The 20,144-nt window shown below is 37.6% G+C and overlaps 1 protein-coding gene across 4 annotated transcripts in view; it reads left to right on the forward strand.

Annotated features, from left to right (window-relative positions):
- Positions 1–20,144, forward strand: part of PARPBP (PARP1 binding protein) — an 82,698-nt gene that overhangs the window by 43,807 nt on the left and 18,747 nt on the right. For all 4 annotated transcript variants that reach the window (XM_049884187.1, XM_049884188.1, XM_049884190.1 and 1 more), the window contains 3 exons: positions 11,040–11,223; positions 14,645–14,823; positions 18,216–18,297. In XM_049884187.1, the coding sequence (XP_049740144.1) occupies positions 11,040–11,223; positions 14,645–14,823; positions 18,216–18,297 (445 nt within the window). The remainder of the gene's footprint in view (positions 1–11,039; positions 11,224–14,644; positions 14,824–18,215; positions 18,298–20,144) is intronic.

Genomic DNA, 20,144 nt, shown 5'->3' on the forward strand with positions numbered 1-20,144 from the left:
TTACAAGAGTGGTTCAGACTCTAGCATACAAAATAAAGATTCCTGGGTGCTACCTCCAGAGTTTCTGATTTAGTAAGTCTGGTATAGGGCCTGAGAATTTGTACTTCTTACAAGTTTCCTGGTGATACTGATGCTGCTGGCCCAGCGACCATGCTTTCAGAACCATTGCACGGCAGAATCAGAACAGACTGAAAGGAAACCTTGTGATTTGTGACAGTTGTTTGTTTAAGTGGACTCTCCGAAGTAGATAATATCATCACTTGTATAAACACAGTACATTGTCATTGTTGAGATATCATTCTAAATTCATTATATAACATAAGCCAATAAAACTAACTTCTAAGTAAAAACTTTATTTTAAATTTAAAATGATTTGGCTCAGTCAAGACATTTTATCAGTGGCTTGGTTTTTAGGATAAATTTTCCTGTACTGTACTATTTTTTAGTAGGTGGTTAAAAATTTGGGGTAAGAGATATTTTCCCCTTATTTTTCAGTTGCAGTTAATACAATTTTTTTTTTAATGAATAGCTTTCAGTAATGAAGGTTTAGAAATAAATAATATCTCTTAATGAGATACAAGTGCTTTGTACAAACTCCTGAATGGAAGTACCCATAATGACATAAATTTATAATTCGTATTGTTCTGTATTTGCTCATGTCTAGCCATGTGTCTGTCAGCTGTCATACTGTGGGGGCTTCCATGTTGCTCTGATGAGAAGCTATGCCACTGGTATTTAAATACCAGCAGGGTCACCCATGGCGGACAGATCTCAGCTGAGCTTCCAGACTGAGACAGATTAGGAAGAAGGGCCCAGTGGTTTACTTCTGAGAACAGTTAGCCAGTGAAAGCCTTATGAATAGCAGTGGGACATTGTCTGATATAGTGCGGGAAGATGAGCCCCTCAGATTGGAAGGCATTCAAAAGATGACTGGGGAAGAGCTGCCTTCTCAAAGTAGAGTTGATCTTACTGACACGGATGGAGTCAAGCTTTTGGGACCTTCATTTGCTGATGTGGCACAACTCAAAATGAGAAGAAACAGCTGCGAACACCCATTAATAATTGGAACGTGGAATGTACAAAGTAGGAATCTATGAAAATTGGAAATCACCAAAAATGAAATGGAACACATAGACATCGATACCCTAGGCATTAGTGAACTGAAATGGACTGGTATTGGCCATTTTGAATTGGACAATCATGTGGGGTACTATGTCAGGAATGACAGCTTAAAGAGGAATGGTGTTGTATTCATCGTCAAAAAGAGCATTTCAAGATCTATCCTGAAGTACAACGCTGTCAGTGATGGGATAATATCCATATGCCTACAAGGGAGGCCAGTTAATACGACTGTTACTCAAATTTACACACGAACCACTAAGGCCAAAATCCAAAACCCCATTGCTGCCGAGTTGATTCCAACTCATAGCAACCCTATAGGACAGAATAGAACTGCCCCATAGAGTTTCCAAGGAGTGCTTGGTGGATTCAAACTGCTGACCTTTTGGTTAGCAGCCATAGCACTTAACCACTACACCACCAGGGTTTCCTCCAAGGCCAAAGATGAAGAAATTGAAGATTTTTACCAAATTCTGCAGTCTGAAATTGATGTAACTTGCAGTCAGGATGCATTGATAATTACTGGTGATAGAACGTGAAAGTTTGAGACAAAGGAGAAAGATCAGTAGTTGGAAAATATGGCCTTGGTGATAGAAACGATGTTGGAGATCACATGATAGAATTTTGCAAGACTAACAACTCCTTCAATGCAAATACCTTTTTCAGCAATATAAATGGTGACAGTACACCCGTACATTGCCAGATGGAATACAGAGGTATCAAATCAACTACATCTGTGGAAAGAAATGGTGGAAAAGCTGAATATCATCAGTCAGAATAAGGCCAAGGGCCAACTGTGAAACAGACCATCAGTTGCTCCTGTGCAAGTTCAAGTTGAAACTGAACAAAATTAGAAGTCCGTGAAAGCCAAAGTACGACCTTGAGTATATCCCACCTGAATTTAGAGATCATATTAATAAAACAAAAAAAACAAAAAAAAATTTTTTTTTTTTATTCAGAATAGATTTGACCTGTTGAATGCTAATGACCAAAGACCATAAGAGTTGTGTAATGACATCAAGGACATCATGCACAAAGAAAGCAAGAAGACTTTAAAAAGACAAGAGAGAAAGAAAAGACCAAAGTGAATGTCAGAAGAGACTCTGGAACTTGCTCTTGAACGTCAAGTAGCTAAAGTGAAAGGAAGAAATGATGAAGTAAAAGAGCTGAATAGAAGATTTCAAAGGGCGGCTCAAGAAGACAAAGAAAAGTATTATAATGACATGTGCAAAGACCTGGAGGTAGAAAACCAGTAGGGAAGAACACTCTTGGCATTTCTCAAGCTGAAAGAACTGAAGAAAAAATTCAAGCCTTGAGTTGCAATATTGAAGGATTCTATGCGGGAAAAATATTAAGCAACGCAGGAAGAATCAAAAGAAGATGGAAGGAATATGCAGAGTCACTATGCCAAAAAGAATTGGTCGATGTTCAACCATTACAGTAGGTAGCGTATGATGAAGAACCGATGGTAACGAAGGAAGAAGTTCAAGCTGCACTAAAGGCATGGACAAAAAACAAGGCTCCAGGAATTGACGGAATACCAATTGAGATGTTTCAAAAAACGGATACAGCACTGTAGGTGCTCACTTGTCTATGCCAAGAAATTTGGAAGACAGCTGCTTGGCCAACTGAGTGGAAGAGGTCCGTATTTATGACTATTCCCGAGAAGGGTGATCCAACCAAGTGCAGAAATTATCGAACAATATCGTTAATATCACACGCAAGCAAAATTTTGCTGAAGATCATTCAAAAACGGCTGCAGCAGTATATTGACAGGGAACTGCCAGAAATTCAAGCCAGATTCAGATGAGGATGTGGAACCAGGGATATCATTGCTGATGTCAGATGGATCCTGGCTGAAGGCAGAGAATACCGGAAAGATGCTTACTTGTGTTTTATTGACTATTCAAAGGCATTCGACTGTGTGGATCATAACAAATTATGGATAACATTGTGAAGAATGGGAATTCCGGAACACTTAGTTGTGCTCATGAGGAACCTGTACATAGATCAAGTTATTTGAACAGAACAAGGAAATACTGCATGGTTTAATGTCCAGAAAGGTGTGCGTCAGGGTTGTATCCTTTCCTCATACCTATTCAGTCTGTATGCTGAACAAATAATCTGAGAAGCTGAACTATATGAAGAAGAATGGGGCATCAGGATTGGAGGAAGACTCATTAACAACCTTGCTTGCTGAAAGTGAAGAGGACTTGAGATGAAGATCAAAGACCACAGCCTTCAGTATGGATTACCCCTCGGCATTAAAATAAAAATCCTCACAACCGGACTAATAAGCAACATGATAAACGGAGAAGAGATTGAAGTTGTCAAGGGTTTCATTTTATTTGGATCCACAGTCAACGCCCATGGAAGCAGCAGTCAAGAAATCAAAAGACACATTTCATTTGGCAAATCCGTTGCAAAAGACCTCTAAAGTGTTGAAAAGCAAAGATGTCACCTTGAAGACTAAGGTGCACCTGACCCAAGCCATGGTGTTTTCAGTTGCCTCATATGCATGCAAAAGATGGATGATGAATAAGGAAAACTGAAGAATTGAGGCCTTCAAATTGTTGGCAAAGAATGTTGAATATACCATGGACTACCAAAAGAAGGCACACACCTGTCTTGGAAGAAGTGCAGCCAGGATGCTCCTTAGAAGCAAGGTTAGCGAGACTGCATCTTATATGCTTTGGACATGTTATCAGGTGAGATCAGTCTCTGGAGAAGGACATCATGCTTGGTAAAGTAGAGGGTCAGCAGAAAAGAGAAGAACCTCAACGAGACGGATTGACACAGTGGCTGCAATAATGGGCTCGATCATGACAATGATTGTGAGCATGGCGCGGAACCGGGCCGTGTTTTGTTCTGTGGTACATAGGGTTGCTATAAGTCGGAATTGACTCAAGGGCACCTAACAACAACAACAACACACAATAGATGCTGAGATAAGGAGCTTACAAAGAGTATGGGAAACAGACAAGTAAACTGGTAATTGTAATAATGTGTCTTGAGCGCTAGGACGGGGGCACATGGACACCAATGAATAAAAACAGAAGCTGCAAAACATAATTTTCTGTATTATAAATAACATTTTAACTACTCAATGTATTCTAATTGGATAGGTCGGTTACTACAGGTAAGCCTTTTTTTATAAATTAGAATGTATAGCATTCAGTAGTATGTTTTTGGCTATTGAGCATCCATATTCCCTCCCTGTTTGAGCCAGATGTGTAGTAGTAAAACTTGCGAAAGCCAGAATCTATGTAAGAGAAGGAAAACTCAAATATTTTCCACTAATAGGGAAAGAAAAGTGGTAAGGCTACACCCTGTCAAAGGTGGAAAATTTCGAGACGTGGAAAAACAAGGCAGTCCTATTGACTTCTGGCTCTCACAGGTTTCACTGTACCTTATTCCTGCCCAGGAGCCCTGGTGGCACAGTGGCTAAGAGCTCATATGCTAACCAAAAGTTGGCAGTTCGAATCTACCAGCCAGTCCTTGGAAACCTTAGGGGGCAGTTCTACTCTGTCGTGTAGGGTCACTATAAGTTGGAATCGATTCGACAGCAATGGGTTTTTTTTTTTTTAATTTCTGTTCAGCTGGGCACGCGGAGACTCTCAGCACATAATAAGGCTTGGTCAATCAGAAATTTCCGCCTGGGACTTCAGATCTTGGGACAGCAAAGAAAAAACATCAGGATAGTTATTATTCAAGACAGCAGCAGTGGAGTAGAGAATACAGTAAAGACAGTGTCGAGTACTGTGCCAGTTACTGTATCCCAACCAGATTGTTACTGTGGCATAACCTTGGCTGAGTTCTCTCTTACCTAGGTCTCCTTGGCTTCTGCCAGTTTTCCAAACTTGGTTCTTCAGCCTTCCCATTAATTATCATTCCAATAAATCTCATTTCTGTTCAAGTTTGTAATAAAGGCACTGGCAGTTACAGAGTTTCTAAAAAGTAGACTACGAATAAATTTGTTGTAGTTGAACCATATTTTTAAACTTCTAGGGCAGTGCTATCTAATAGAATTTTCTGTAATGATGAAGATGTACTAGGTATGCACCGTCTGATGCAGCAGCGACTAGCCACACGTGGCTATTGAGCAATTGGGATATGGCGTGTGAGACTGAGGAACTGAAGTTTTAATTTCATTTAATTTTAAATTTATTGAGCAGTTCAGCTGTAGGGAATTCATTATCTTTTGTAAAACAAAGAATCACATCTTAGTTTAATAAGTTTGTAAGGTGGTTTTTCATATGTCAGAATAATTTAAGAAGTGAAATGGCACATATCTCTATCAATATTCCCCATTTAATAAATAAAATGAAGGACTTAATATTCAGGACAAAATTCGTTTAATATATTTTGCCTTCTTTCTGGGAAAGAATTCCAGTTTATTATATAGATATACTTCTAGCTACAGTGATGAAAGGAAAACTTTTTCATACTTTGCCCAGAATTCCTATAAACAGACCAAGGCATGAAGTTGTAATATTAACAGTTGTGTTTTAAATTTAAGATGCTTTATTTTGTATCAGGATACAACAAAGGGATAAATATGTTAATCCTTGTTGTACCAAGGGCATACCTTGAATTTTCCTGATTATCAATCAGTAGTCTATCTTACGTATTAGATTACGAATATTTTGGCCATGTAAAGTAAAAGTATTCGGATAATTGCTTAGCTATAGAGTGATTTTGCAAATTTACCACTTCTTTGCTTTTAGTGGCATGTTGTTGTTGCTAGGTACTGTCGAGTCCGTCCTGACTCAGAGGGACCCTATGCACTACAGAAGAAACACCGCCCCATCCTGCGCCATCTTCACAATCGTTACACAGCCTCCGTGTCAATTCATCTTGTTGAGGGTCTTCCTTTTTTTGAGATGTTTGAAATCTTCTGTTCAGTTCTTCTACTTCATCATTTTTTCCTCTTGCTTTAGCTGTTCAACATTCAAGAGCAATTTTCAGAGTCTCTTCTGACATCCATTTTGATCTTTTCTTTCTTTCCTCTCTTTTTAATGACCCTTTGCTTTCTTCATGTATGATGCCCTTCCACAACTCTTCTGGTTTGCAGTCATCAGTGTTCAACTCGTCAAGTCTGTTCTTGAGTTGGTCCCTAAATTCACGTCAGATATACTTAAGGTCGTACTTTGGCCCTCATGGACTTCTAATTTTCTTCAGTTTCAACTTGAACTTACATATGAGCAATTGATGATCTGTTCCACAGTCAGCCCCTGGCCTTGTTCTGACTGATGATATTGAGCTTTTCCACCATCTCTTTCCACAGATGTAGTCTGTTTGATTCCTATATATTCCATCTGGTGAGGTCCATGTGTATAGTTGCCATTTATGTTGATGAAAAAAGGCATTTGCAGTGAAGAAGTCGGTGGTCTTGCAAAAGTCTGTCATGCAATCTCCGGCATTGTTTCTATCACCAAGGCCATAGTTTCCAACTTCTGCTCCTTCTTTGTTTCCAGTTTTCACATGCCAATCACCAGTAATTATCAATGCACCCTGATTGCATGTTTGCTCAATTTCAGACTGTAGGAGCTGGTAAAAATCTTCAATTTCTTTGTCTTTGGCCTTAGTGGTTAGTGTGTAAATTTGAATAATAGGCATATTAACTGGTCTTCCTTGTAGGCATACGGATATTATCCTATCACTGACAGCTCTGTACATCAGGATAGACCTTGAAATGTTTTTTTTGACGATGAATACAGTGCCATTCCTCTTCAAGGTGTCGTTCCTGGCATAGTAGACCGTATGATTGTCCAATTCAAAATGGCCATTACCATTCCATTTCAGCTTACTGATGCCTAGGATATTGATGTTTATGCATTCCATTTCATTTTTGATGATTTCCAATTTTCCTAGATTCATACATTGTAGATTCTGTGTTCCAATTATTAATGGATGTTTGCAGCTGTTTCTTCTCATTTTGAGTTGTGCCACATCAGCGAATGAAGGTCCTGAAAGCTTGACTCCATCCTTGTCCTTAAGGTGACCTCTACTTTGAGGAGGCAGCTCTTCTTCAGTCATCTTTTGAGTGCCTTCCAACCTGGAGGGCTCATCTTCTGGCACTGTATCAGACAACGTTGCACTGCTATTCATAAGGTTTTCACTGGCTAATTCTTTTCATAAGTAGACTGCCGGGTCCTTCTTCCTAGTCTTAGTCTGGAAGCTCAGCTGATACCTTTCCGCCATGGGCGACCCTGCTGGTATCTGAATACCGGTGACATAGCTTCCAGCATCACAGCAACACGCAAACCCCACAGTCTGACAGGCTGACACACATGTAGGGTGTGACAAACTGACAGACATGTAGGGGATCTATTATGTAGATGCTTAATAAATTAAACTTCAGCCTGTGAAGGGAAGAAAAAGTGGTCTATTTACTGAGAAACAAAAGTGGACTTTATCTCATTGTTTTATCCTTAAAATATTTGTTTTCTTATCATTAGTAAGGAAGAGAACTAGATAGCAAACATGTATGTGATGATTTTAAATTAGTATGTTTATTTTAATTTTGGTCAACAAGTTATGGCATAATTACAGATTATTAGTAGATATATTCAGTATGTCAATATAATAATACTATAGTATAAAATCTCACTTATTGAGAAACTATTAATTCAGAATTTGTGGTCTTCTTAAAACACTCCTCGACTTCAGATTCTTTAAAGGATGTGCATTGCTTTTATGATAAAGGCCAAATCTTAACCTGGCTGACAAAGACTTGAATGTGCCGGCCCTTGACTTTATCTCTAGTCTCATCTTGCATCATCCGTTTATACATTAATCCTTTTAACAAGTATTTATTGAGTACTTACCATGTATTTGCCACTGTTCTAAGAACCGGAGATATATTTATGAATAAAACCGATAAAACACCTTGACTTTACCTTCTCCTGGTGGTGAGGGAGCTGGATAATAAACAAATATAAAGCAGAATAAGGGTGATTAGTGTGCTGGGGGTGAGGATGTAGAGAGGAATACCGTTTTATACAGCGTAGAAAGGGAGAGCCTTGTTGATAAGGTAATATTTGAGAAGAGATCTGAAGGAAGTGAAGAGAATGAGACATTCAGATATCTAGTTGAACAGCAAATGTTGGGAGGTAGGAATATGCTGGGCGTGCTTCATCAACAAGGAGTCCTAGGTAGCTAGAGTGAAGTAGATTGTGCTGGGGGAGAGTGGTACAAGATAAAGCCAGGGGATGGAGGGTGAGAAGCAGAATATGTAGTGACTGGTAGCATGTTAAGGACTTTGGCTTTCATTCTGAATGAGGTACAAAGCTAGCATAGAGTTTTGGGCAGACCAGAGATGTGTTGCCTTGAGTTTAAAAAAAATCACTCTGGTGAATGTGTAGTGAATAGGTGGTAGGAAGTAGAAGCAGGAGACAATTTAGATGATTGCAGTACTGCACATGAGATATACTGGTGGGGCTTGGTCTAAGTGACAGTGGTGGAAGTGCCAACTGGATTTGCTAATGGCTTGACTGTAGGACGTCAGAGAAAGAGAGGAATCAAGCATGACTCCAAAGATTTTGGCCAGAGCAGCTGGTAGAATGAAGGTGCCACTTATTGAAATGGGGGAAAAATATAGTAGGAGTAATTAGAGCTTTGATTTGGTAAGATGCCTGTTAATCATCCAAGTGGAGACTTTGTGTGTGTAGTTGGATGCATAAACCTGGAATTCAGGGCAGCAGTTGGGGCTGTAGTTATAATTTGGGAACTGTCTGTGTAGAGATGGTAATTATAGCTATAGGACTGGATGAGATCACCAACGGAGTGTGCATAGGGAAGAGGAGATGTTTATAAATGGAGGAGATGAGAAGGAAGCAGCAGAGGGGGCCAGAGAAGTAGGACAGTTCAGGTCGGAGGAGAGCCAAGCTAAAGTGGTACCCACGCTCCCTGTTGCTTTCTCTGGTCCAACCACACTAACTTTCACTCTATTTCATACTTGCCAAAGCTCCTTTTGACTCAGGAGCCCTTTGCCTTCTGTGCTCTCTGCATCCTTTATGTCTTAGATTAAGTGCAGATTGTTTCAAGATGTATTTCTTGATTCTGACTAGGCTGAGTTTCACTGTGCTTCTCTTTTGTAGCATTTATCACAATGTAAATATATAATGTTATACTTTTATAATATTTGCCTCCTCCAAAAGATTGTATAAGCCCCAAGACTTGTCGGCTTGTGTACTGCTGTATTCCTAACATCTAACACAGTATGCATAGTTGGTGTATAATAACGAGGATGATCAGAAAATTTTAATGAATATTAACAGAATACAAGCTTGTGCTTTGTAAGCAAGTTCATTTTGAATAGATAGAAGAAATCTTGGGGGAAATATTTAAAATCATAATGAATAAAATTTCAAAACTGTAAAAGCATTATAATAGTTACAGATGTTATATTGAGTAAACCAATACCGAGTAAAGTCAAATTTCTAACATGCTCTAACATCGCATAATTTATTATATGTAAAATTAGTTCAAAATTCTTATGTTAATGAGTACATTACCAAGTATAAAACTTTCTGCCTTTTTGACTTTATTGTTACCTTACCTTAAAAAGATCCTACAATATAGGATCCCAGAATCCTTGATTACCTTAGAGATAATCTAGTAATATTTAATAACGCTAACTGTTGCAACCAATATTCTAATTGTTTTACTTGTATAAATTAATTTCTTCCTCATGACAGTCCTATGTGATAGATATGTGCTGCAGTTACTCCATTTTACAGATGCAAAAACTGAGTAACAGAGAGGTAAAACAACTTACCTGAGGTAGGAAGTGACAGAGCTGTGAGTTGAGTTCAGGCAGTCAGATTGCAGAGCCCATACTTTTCATACCACCTTCTCATTTGGCACTTTGCAGTCTTTCCAGGATACAGGTATCCCTGGACACCTTCAGTTTCTTCCTTGTAATAGACCAAAATCCTCTTAGATATTTCTCACCTTGGTTCTGGTTTAGTTCTCTAGAGTGGGGACTGCAACCCAGATTCTTTCCAGGTCAGGCTAGGTATAAAGAAATAGTGATTTCAGGGTTTTTTTTTTTTAAACTCATCTGTTGGCCATATTTAGTCCAATACCTTGTTTGTTTTAGATCAGTGCTAGCTAGCTTAATTTCCTTTTTTGTGTAATAAAGATGTATCAGAATGCAATGTTACATGTCTCCGGTCGCTCTCTTTGCTCACCCCCTCGCCCCAGCCTAGAACACGGCGTGCTCTTGGACAAGCTCTCTGACCTCGTTGAGACGGGGTTTTCTCATCTGTGATTACCAGTTACCAGCTGCTGTAGAGTGGACCCAGACCCAGGGCAACCCCAATGTGCCAGAGTAGAACTGCTCCGTAGGGTTTCAGTGGCTGATTTTTTAGTAGTTCACCAGATCTTTCTTCCGAGGTGCCTCTGGGTGGACTTGAACATTTTTATTGGCATCAGAGCATGTGAACCATTTGCATCACCCAGGACCTCCCATCTGTGTCTAAGGGGTGGTCATACCTACTTACTAGATTGACTTTAAGATTAAATTAAAATCATATAAGTAGTCTAAGTATTCAAAGAGAGGTGGCTGTTTTGTTATCTTTGTTGTATCTAAGAGTATGTATTTTTGGCATATTGCTTGCGTATAACTATATCTGAATTTGTTATCCTATTTCATGTATAACTGAATTATTTCCTTTCAGCTTTCAAATTAAGGAAGAAGTAACCCACCATGTTGAAATAACTTTTAGAGAAACTTTCTGTTTTTGTTTTTAGTGGTTCTTATCTCTGTCTTCAATGCACTACTGTTTGATTTATAAGATCAAAGCTGTTTTCTTTGAAAGGTGACGATTAACATCAAGAATTATATTTTCAAGCTGTAAACATGTTGTCTTTTCTAATACTCTTATATAGGATGATCTCGTTTCTATTTTCAGCATTGCAGGGGGTCGGATACTCTCAGTGATAAAGACGCAGCTTATTAAAGGCCAGGACAGCAGGGATCCTTTCAGTAAGTCAGTAGAGGAAGTTGCTCAGGATTTGGATTTGAGGATTAAAAATATTATTGATTCTCAACAAGGAGATGTAGCTCTTCACACCACTGACATCAGCCCTGCACGGGTAATGAGCTTTTTATTTCATCATCCTTCTTTACAAAACATCATCTCTTTTATTTACTGTAGAAATGGTTTTTTATTGCCACTTAAGTCAGAAGAATGTGTTTCCTGTGTTCAAAGATGTTGTTGAAAATTTACATTTTTTAACAGGATTATGTAGGATTATGGAGCCTCCATAAATCACAAAAAACAACAACAACAAAACAGAATAGATCCTAATCCTAACTACAGTAGTATGGGGGAACTTGACTAGCATGTTTTTAGCCCTAGAACAGAATTCTGGAGTCTATGTTATGTTCCACTGATTGTGGTTTAATTACCCAAGTATCAAAAGCCCCTTTTCATTAGGTATGATTGTAATAGCCAGTATATGAAGAAAGACATTTGCTCTGTTTTTATTTATTATGTATTTGTTGGTCGATTGATTTCCTAGTCCTTGGGCAGCATTTTTAGCTATTTTTCTAAAATAATTCATGGTTTTAGTTTTACTTTCAAGGCAGGGCAAGGGGGCTTGTGGGGTGTTACCCCATATATTTCACATGTGTTAATAGCTTCTGAGACTAACTTGGCCCAAACGACAACCAGGTTACTACTGTAAGAGCATAGATCAAGAACTGGCACAGTTTCAGATAATTAAGAACACCAACCTTTCCCATTTCCTGATGCTTAATTTTGTTTTTAACCAAATCAGAAATATTTGAAACTTTAAATAGTCTAAGGAAGCATACAAACAAATAAAACTCAATGAAGTTGTTGTTATACAGTATAGAATTCTCTGGTATGGGGGGGTGCATTTTAAGGAGTGGTTTGTGATAGACAACTTGTTATAATTCCAGTGTAGCTGTGTGTTATAGTTCACCTGGTAGCCTAAGTCTGTCAAGTAGAGAAAGAAAGTGAAAATGTTGGTGAAAGCTGAGAAAACCGGCCCAGGTAGAGCTGATGTCCCAGAAAGGGCAGCTTTGATATCTAGGCACAGTGTCCAGCAGCCGTATGCATTAGGCACTGTTCATTACCTCTGTTTTACCAGTGAATTTAACTGCAGCAATGAGAGGTTAAGTGGCTTCCGCAGAGTTATGCAGCATACATAACTAATAAATTGAAAGTAAACCCAGCCAGATGCCTTCAGAGTTTGTGTCTCTTTTTCTGCACATCGCCTGGATACTGGTATTCTTCCTCCTTTGCACACTTCTTAGATGTTAGCTTTCTCCTGGGTCCTCTTTAGTTTGACATAATTTTCTGGGAAACTTTGTATATACCCATATGTATTCTTATGCTCCTGAATATATATCTCTCTTACCTCTTATTAAGCTCTGGACCTGAATATCTAGTTGACTACTGGAAGTTTCTAGTTGGGTGTCCCAGAGATACCTCAAATGTAAAAGGTTCCCTTGTTTCTCCCCTTTCTTCCTAGCCTCCTAAATGTGGTCCATCTTCTATAATGAATACCCATGTATTCATAATTTGAAGTTTAGGAACAGTTGTAGATTTTTCCCTTTCCCTTCTTCCTCTGTCTAGTCACTAAGTTTCCAATTCTGCCCCCTTTTAATCTGCTTTTTCATTATCTTCACTGCCACTATCTTAGTTCAGATCTTCTTTTCTAACCTGGACTAGTACAGTCTCTTGCGAAATTATCTCTAGATTTGATAACATTCTTACCCTGGAATTTACTTCACACATTGCCTTCAGTACTTTTTCTGAAATCTAAATAGGATTATTCATATGAACCCAAGAGACAGAAAGGGCCACATAAACCAGAGGCTGCATCAGCCTGAGACCTGAAGAACTAGGTGGTGCCCAGCCACCACCAATGACTGCCCTGACAGGGAACACAACAAAGAGTTCCTGATGGAGCAGGAGAACAGTGGGGTGCAGAACTCAAATTCTAGGAAAAAGACCAGACTTAATGGTCTGACTGAGACTGGAGGGACCCCAGAGGACATGGCCCCCAATTCTCTGTTAGTCTAAAACTAAAACCATTTCCAAAGCCAACTCTTCAGACAAAGATTAGACTGGATTGTAAGGCAGAAAATGATACTGGTGAGGAGGATACTTCTTAGTTCAAGTTGACACATGAGTCTAAGTGGGCAGCTCCTGTCCGGAGGCAAGATGAGAAGGCAGAGGGGGACGGGAGCTGGTTGAATGGACATGGGAAATACAGGGTAGAGAGGAGTAGTGTGCTGTCACATTGAAGAGCAACTAGCTTCACATAACAATGTGTATATAAGTTTTTGTATGAGAAACTGACTTGAATTGTAAACTCTCATTTAAAGCACAATTAAAAAAAGTATAAATAGAATTATTTGACTTTCTTGCTTAATAAAGAGATTTTTTTAACCCTGTAGCAGACTGGATGGATCTGCTACAGTCTGAATTAAAAAAGGGCCCTGGTGATGAAGTGGTTAAGCACTTGGCTGCTAACCAAAAGGTTGGTGGCTTGAATCCACTAGCCCCCGTGCAGTAGAAAGATGTGGCAGTCTGCTCCCTTAAAGATTACAGCCTTGGAAACCATATGGCGCAGCTCTGCTGTGTCCAGTAGGGTCACTATGAGTCAAAATTGACTAGATGGCAATGGGGTTTTTTTTTTTTTTTTTTTGGTTTAGCAGACTGAGTGAAATCTCCATTTCTTTGTTTGATGTACAAAGCTTTTGCAGGGTTATTTCACATGTTCCTTTTTACCCTGTTCTTCAGCCATGTCCCTGAAAGTGCATGTTCTCTCCTACCTCTGTGTTTCTTTTCTTCTGTGAAGCCGTCCTTGACTCTGAGTTAAATTGGTCACTCCCTGTTGTGTGGTTCCACTGTATCATGTGTGTATGTACCTCTCTTTGAAATAGCACTTAGCACTTTGTAGTACAATTATTTGGTTACTTGTTTATCATATCGAGTAGACTGTGGGTTCCTTGAAGGCAGTGGTATTCACCTTTGTAGCTAGTTTTAGACATAGTGCATTACTAAGTAGATACTTATTAATGATTATTGAATGAACGAAAGTCAACTAGCTTCTTTTAATTTTTGCATTTGGTTAAATATTTACAATTATTGTGATGTTGGTATTCAGATCTCCAGAACCCCATCTCTCTTTTCAATAAATGAGAAAAAAATACACAGAGAAGTTAAATCATGAGACTGAGGTCGTAGTAGCTAAAACTTTCTGACTCAGAGCCTAGTGGTGTTTTAACCAGAATCCAAGGCCTTTCTTTGATGATACTATTTTCTGTATTTTTCTGTGCATCCAGAAAATTGATAAGGTTGCTTATAGTATGGCTTAAAAGAGAAATATTCACATGCCTTTATACAGGCTTCTCAGAGTTTATTTTCTATTACTTCAGCAATAGAGGAGAAAGGAGAGCAGTGGCACATGACATGGAAAAGTGTGACTGATAGACCCAGCTAGGGTGATTCTTACATTTACTTATTCTTTCTTCTAGCCAAAATCACATGCCATAAACCATGGCACAGCCTACTGTGGCAGAGAGACTGTGAAAACTTTACTAGTTCTTTTAGATGAAGAAGCTGCTGAAGCTCCTTCCAGAAACAAAGCAGAACTCTTATATGATGATGAAAGTAGAGTTCGTTATAATGGAACTTCTATTCTTACCCTTTTCAGGTAAGTAATGTGGAAGCTATATGTATATACTTGTTTAGTCTGTAAAGAGAAATTTTTAAAAATACCTTTGATTACAGAAGAAACATAGGCTTATGGTAGGAAATTTGGAAACTGTGGGAACTATAGAATACTATAAAGAAAGAGAAATTAGTTAAAGAGAGATTGAGCTTTTGAATGTGAAGAAATTGTATGTGAGAATATATAGGTATTTTTTATTGAGAGTTTGTTTTTACAATATTTATTTGCCTCTCTATGTGTCAAGAACCTTGCTAAACGCTTTCACATATATTATCTCAGCCCTCACAAAAACGCTTTTTAATAATATCTCTTCTGGGCCACTTTATAAGTGAGTAATTGAGCACCTGAGAGAGAGATTAAGTAATTTGCCTAGGAGAGTGAAGTTAGCTAATAGCGAGTGTGTATTTCTCCAAAGCTTAAATTTGTGCTGGTATTATGTGTAAGACTTGATACTCTCCAGTTTTAATAACAGTTAGGTCAATAACAATTAAAAAAAAATTAGGTTGATGATATTTTAAATTATGTGATATATATGATTTAAATGTATATTACACATGTATAATATATATATATTTTATAATATATATTATATAATATATATTTTAATTACACAATACCTTTACATATTTATGCAAACATTAAAACAGTTACAATAATAATTTTAAAATGTATTTTAGTGCATTTTGGAGAATTTTTATGAAACCATTCTGTTTGATCTTTTCTGTTTTCTATTTAAGCTACTTTTTAGAAATATGATTTTTGTCTAAAATTGTTCATGTCTATCTACGATTGCTCTAAGTACTCTCTCTTTTTTGTGCTTCACTTTTATGCCCTACATTCAACATTGTTATCTAATTCTTGAAGTTTCTTCTTCCCCAGCTTTCCATCATTGTTCTTTTCTACCTGTGGATGATACAATTCTTTACCACTCTAGCTCAGAAATACCGAATATTTTTCTACCAGTGAAAATTTCTGTTATCAATGTATATTTATTTATACCTGTGCTAAGCCCCAGAAAAAAAAAAATCTATGGAAAAAGGACTTTTCTTTTTTCTTCTTTTATTGTCTCTTACAAAGTTTACTTTTAGGTAGAAATATGAATGATTTTAATTTTTTTCTCAGATTGAATTCTCCTGTTTTTTTTTAGAGAAAGTTATTTTCTGTTTATAGAATTCCTTTTAAACAAAACTAATTCCCAAATACACTTTAAATTTTTTTTTTTTTTTTTTTTACTTCATCATGTTGTCAAACACATTTAAATTGTTTGCAGTTTGGATTCTACATTAGTGTTTCCAATTGTCACTATGCAGACTAGTGCCAGTCCGAGGAGCCCTTCTGGCTCTTAACCAAAAGATCGGCAGTTCGAACTTACCAGCTACTCCTTGGAAACCCTATGTGGCAGTTCTGCTCGGTCCTGTGGGGTTGCTATGAGTCAGAATTGACTCGATGGCAATGGGTTTGGATTTTGGAAACCCTTGTGGCATAGTGGTTAAGAGTTCCGTTGCTAACCAAAAGGTAGGCAGTTTGTATCCGCCAGGTGCTCTTTGGAAAACTATGGGGCAGTTCTACTCTGTCCTATGATAAAGTTAATTTTTAATGGTCTGCATTGAAATGATCAAATTAAGGACAATGCAGAGTTTGAACATAGGTCAGTGTAAGGTGGTCAGCTCTTCTTCCTGAGGGAAACAAACCAAACTCATTGCCATCAAGTTGATTCTCACTCATAGTGACCCTATAGGACAGAGTAGAACTGCCCCAGAGGGTTCCCAAGGAGTGCCTGGTAGATTCAAACTGCCAACCTTTTTGTTAGCAGCCAAACTCTTAACTACTATGGCAACAAGCTTTCTTCCTTAGGAAAGATTTATTATTATATAATGGCCTTTTGAGTCAATGGGATTCAGAGTCTGGCTCTGTTAAGCCAAAAAGGAATTTACTGAGGAAGCCAGATTGTTCTGGCAGCACAGCTTCAGGGTCTTCTTTTCCATATTGCCTTCTCTGACCCTCCTACTATGGAAATTATGGGTGAATACAGGTAGTCCCCAACTTGTGATGGGGTTCCTTTCTGATGACTCTGTTGTAAGTTGATTTTTACATAAGCCGAATACCTTTTTTTTCTTAGTTTTCATTATTATTGCCTTTTATTATCAGTATCTTTATAAATCTCATCATTATTTGTCTTTGGAGGTTGGAAACATTACTTATAAACTTACAGATATATTTTAATACATACATACATTAAAAAAACATGTAAATCATAAAAATTTGCCCCAGTGATGAGGAAGAGTTGAATGGCCGTGGCATTTTGTCAGTTGCAGTAATAACTCCGTTTGTGGAAGATACCTGATTATCTCAATTATCCTGGGAATGGGGACGGTGTTTTTAGTCAGAAAATTAGAGAGTTGTCTATATGGTCCTTTTCTTTTTTTCTTTGTGTATCTCTTGGTAATATCTCACTGCTTCCCTCATCTGCCTATTAAATTTAGCAAAGTGATCAGCATTTGGGTCCATGTTTTTGAGTCACTGAAGCCCTTGATTTAGTGTAGAAAACTAAATATGACAGTGCTTTGAACAGTAAATCATGAAATTGAATATCTGTGAGTGAACATCTGAGAATGATAACACCAGCATTGTATGTAGGAAACAAAAGGATGGTGGGAAGTGTGGTTCTTTATAACTCGAATACGTTGTAAGTTAGGGGCTACCTGTACTTATATTCCTGCCGTAGCACTTGTCGTTTTCTATTTTGAATTTTAGCCATGTGGATGTCTTATTTTCTTTTCTTAAACTTCAGGATACCTGAATCCATGGTTGATGTATGAATCAACTTTTTATGCCTTATAATATCTTGTATATTATATTGCTTTATAAGAAGTAGAATCTCAAATATTTAGTGACTGAATTAACTAATCAAATTATTACTATTTAGAACTCTCAGAACACTTTTATTTAGTACTATAAACAACTAGGAGCCCTGACGGTGCAGTGGTTAAGTGCTCAGTTGCTAACTGAAAGGTCGGCATTTTGAACACACCAGCTCCTCTGTGGGAGAAAAGACCAGGTGATCTACTCCTGTAAAGATTTCAGCCTAAGAAATCCTATGGGGCAGTTCTGTTCTGTACCATAGGACTCCTATAGGGTCATTATGAGCTGGGATTGACTCGATGGCAAACAGCAATAACAACAATGTAAACAACTAAGTTATCTTTTAGCTGTACTTTTTTTTTTATTATTTTTTACTCGATGGCAAACAGCAATAACAACAATGTAAACAACTAAGTTATCTTTTAGCTGTACTTTTTTTTTTTTTTTTGGTTAGGGAAGAAGGGGAGCTAGAGCTACTTTTATTCCTAAGTTTTTGCTTTTTTTGGGCTTAGATCTCCTACACAAGTGAATAATTCATCGATGAAACCCCTAAGAGAACGCATCCAGAAGTCAATGCAAGAGAAGAAAGTTAAGGTATAATTTAATGTGCTATTATGGAAATGATAAAATTGTTTTATTTCTAGAAGAAATATGTACAGGTGATCTGGATATTATAAATATACATTATACTTGCAACAACATGAATTAAATGGAAAATAAGTTACGACTATTGGCATGCAGAAACTTTCCTTTATATAACCTTGACCAATCTCTCTCTGGCTTATTCAATACCCACCCAAACCCACTGCCGTCGAGTCGATTCCGACTCATAGCGACCCTACAGGACAGAGTAGAACCGCCCCATAGGGTTTCCAAGGAGCGCCTCCTGGATTCAAACTGCTGACCTTTTGGTTAGCAGCTGTAGCTTTTAACCACTACGCCACCAGGGTTTGCTTTATTCAATATACTGAACCTAAAAGAAGGAGAGGAATAAGCACCTGGAGCCCTGGTGGTGCAGTGGGTAAGAGTTCAGGCTCCTAACCAAAAGGTCGACAGTTCCTTAGAAACCCTATCGGGGAGTTCTACTCTGTCCTATGAGTAGAATCGCTATGAGTCGGAATCGACTTGACAGCAACAGTTTTTTTTTTTTATGGTAAGCGTTCAATAATATCTGTTGAATGAATGATAGAGAAAATAAAGAAGACATGGCTTTTTCATTTACATTTCCAGTATTTTAAACTGAATCTTGAGAGGCAAACTGTATAATTTAAAATCCGTTCCTGCTGAAGATATAATCGCAGAATATAATTAATTTGTAGATGGGGGGAACATTTCACATTTTCCATTGACTGGAGCTGTTGTTTATATTTTCATTTGGTTTGGACTAAGTTTTTCTGTCCTTATTAGAAACACTTATGCCTGTAAGTAGTCAGTAATGTGTTTATGCAATTGTATGAAATTTTTTTTGTTCTTATTTTTCAAATAGACTTGGTCTTAATCTCGTCATTTATTCAACATATAGTTATTGAGTACCTACTCCGTGCCAGACTCTGTTCTATGGTTGGGAATTCATTCATTCATTCAACAAAATTTTTATGTAAAATTTATAATAATTACCCTTAAATCAAGAGATGATTATTTACCATGATACAACTAAAAAGAGAACTCTAATGTATATGCTCTTTGTTTTCTCATTTGGAAATATAAACCTGATGAGCAGGGATTTTAATTATCACCTATTTTATCTACATACCTCAAACCCATTTAGCTTATTTATTAATGAGCCTTACCTTTCTATTTGCCATTAGTAGTTGTTAGTAATTAATGTCTGTGGAATACATCTTTGAGTTTTATAAAATTTTTCTGTGAAGAAAATTTGTCAATTCTTTGTTATATTAAGTACTTATAGTCCAAGAACAAGGAACCCTGGTTGCGCAGTGGTTAAGCACTTGGCTGCTAACCAAAAGGTCAATGGTTTGAACCCACCAGTGGCTCTGTGGGAGAAAAGACCTGGTGATCTTCTCCCATGAAGATAACAACCTAGGAAAACCTATGGGGGCAGTTCTACTCTGTCCTCTAGAGTTGCTGTGAGTCAGAGCTGACTTGACGGTACACAGCAGAAACAGTTCCAGAACAAGATCTTTTTAAAAAACTTATCCTTTGAACTTGCAATAGAAACAAATGTAATGTGTGAGTTCTCTAATTTTCCTCTGCTGTGGGTATTGATAAACTTCTTAATATTTTGATTAAAAGATCATTGGAATATTTTGTTAGAACTAAGCAAATAAAAAATGATAAAAATCTATCTGTAGGATGAGAAAATCTTTATTAGGAAATGGTTAAGGGTCAACTAATTAATATAAAATACATGGACAAATTTAGAAAGTTTTAGAAGGTAGAAATCATCTAATCTGATCTCATTTGCAGATGAGGAAATCAAA

Source organism: Elephas maximus, chromosome 4 (genome assembly GCF_024166365.1).
Source record: "Elephas maximus indicus isolate mEleMax1 chromosome 4, mEleMax1 primary haplotype, whole genome shotgun sequence".
Classification (NCBI taxonomy): Eukaryota; Metazoa; Chordata; class Mammalia; order Proboscidea; family Elephantidae; genus Elephas; species Elephas maximus.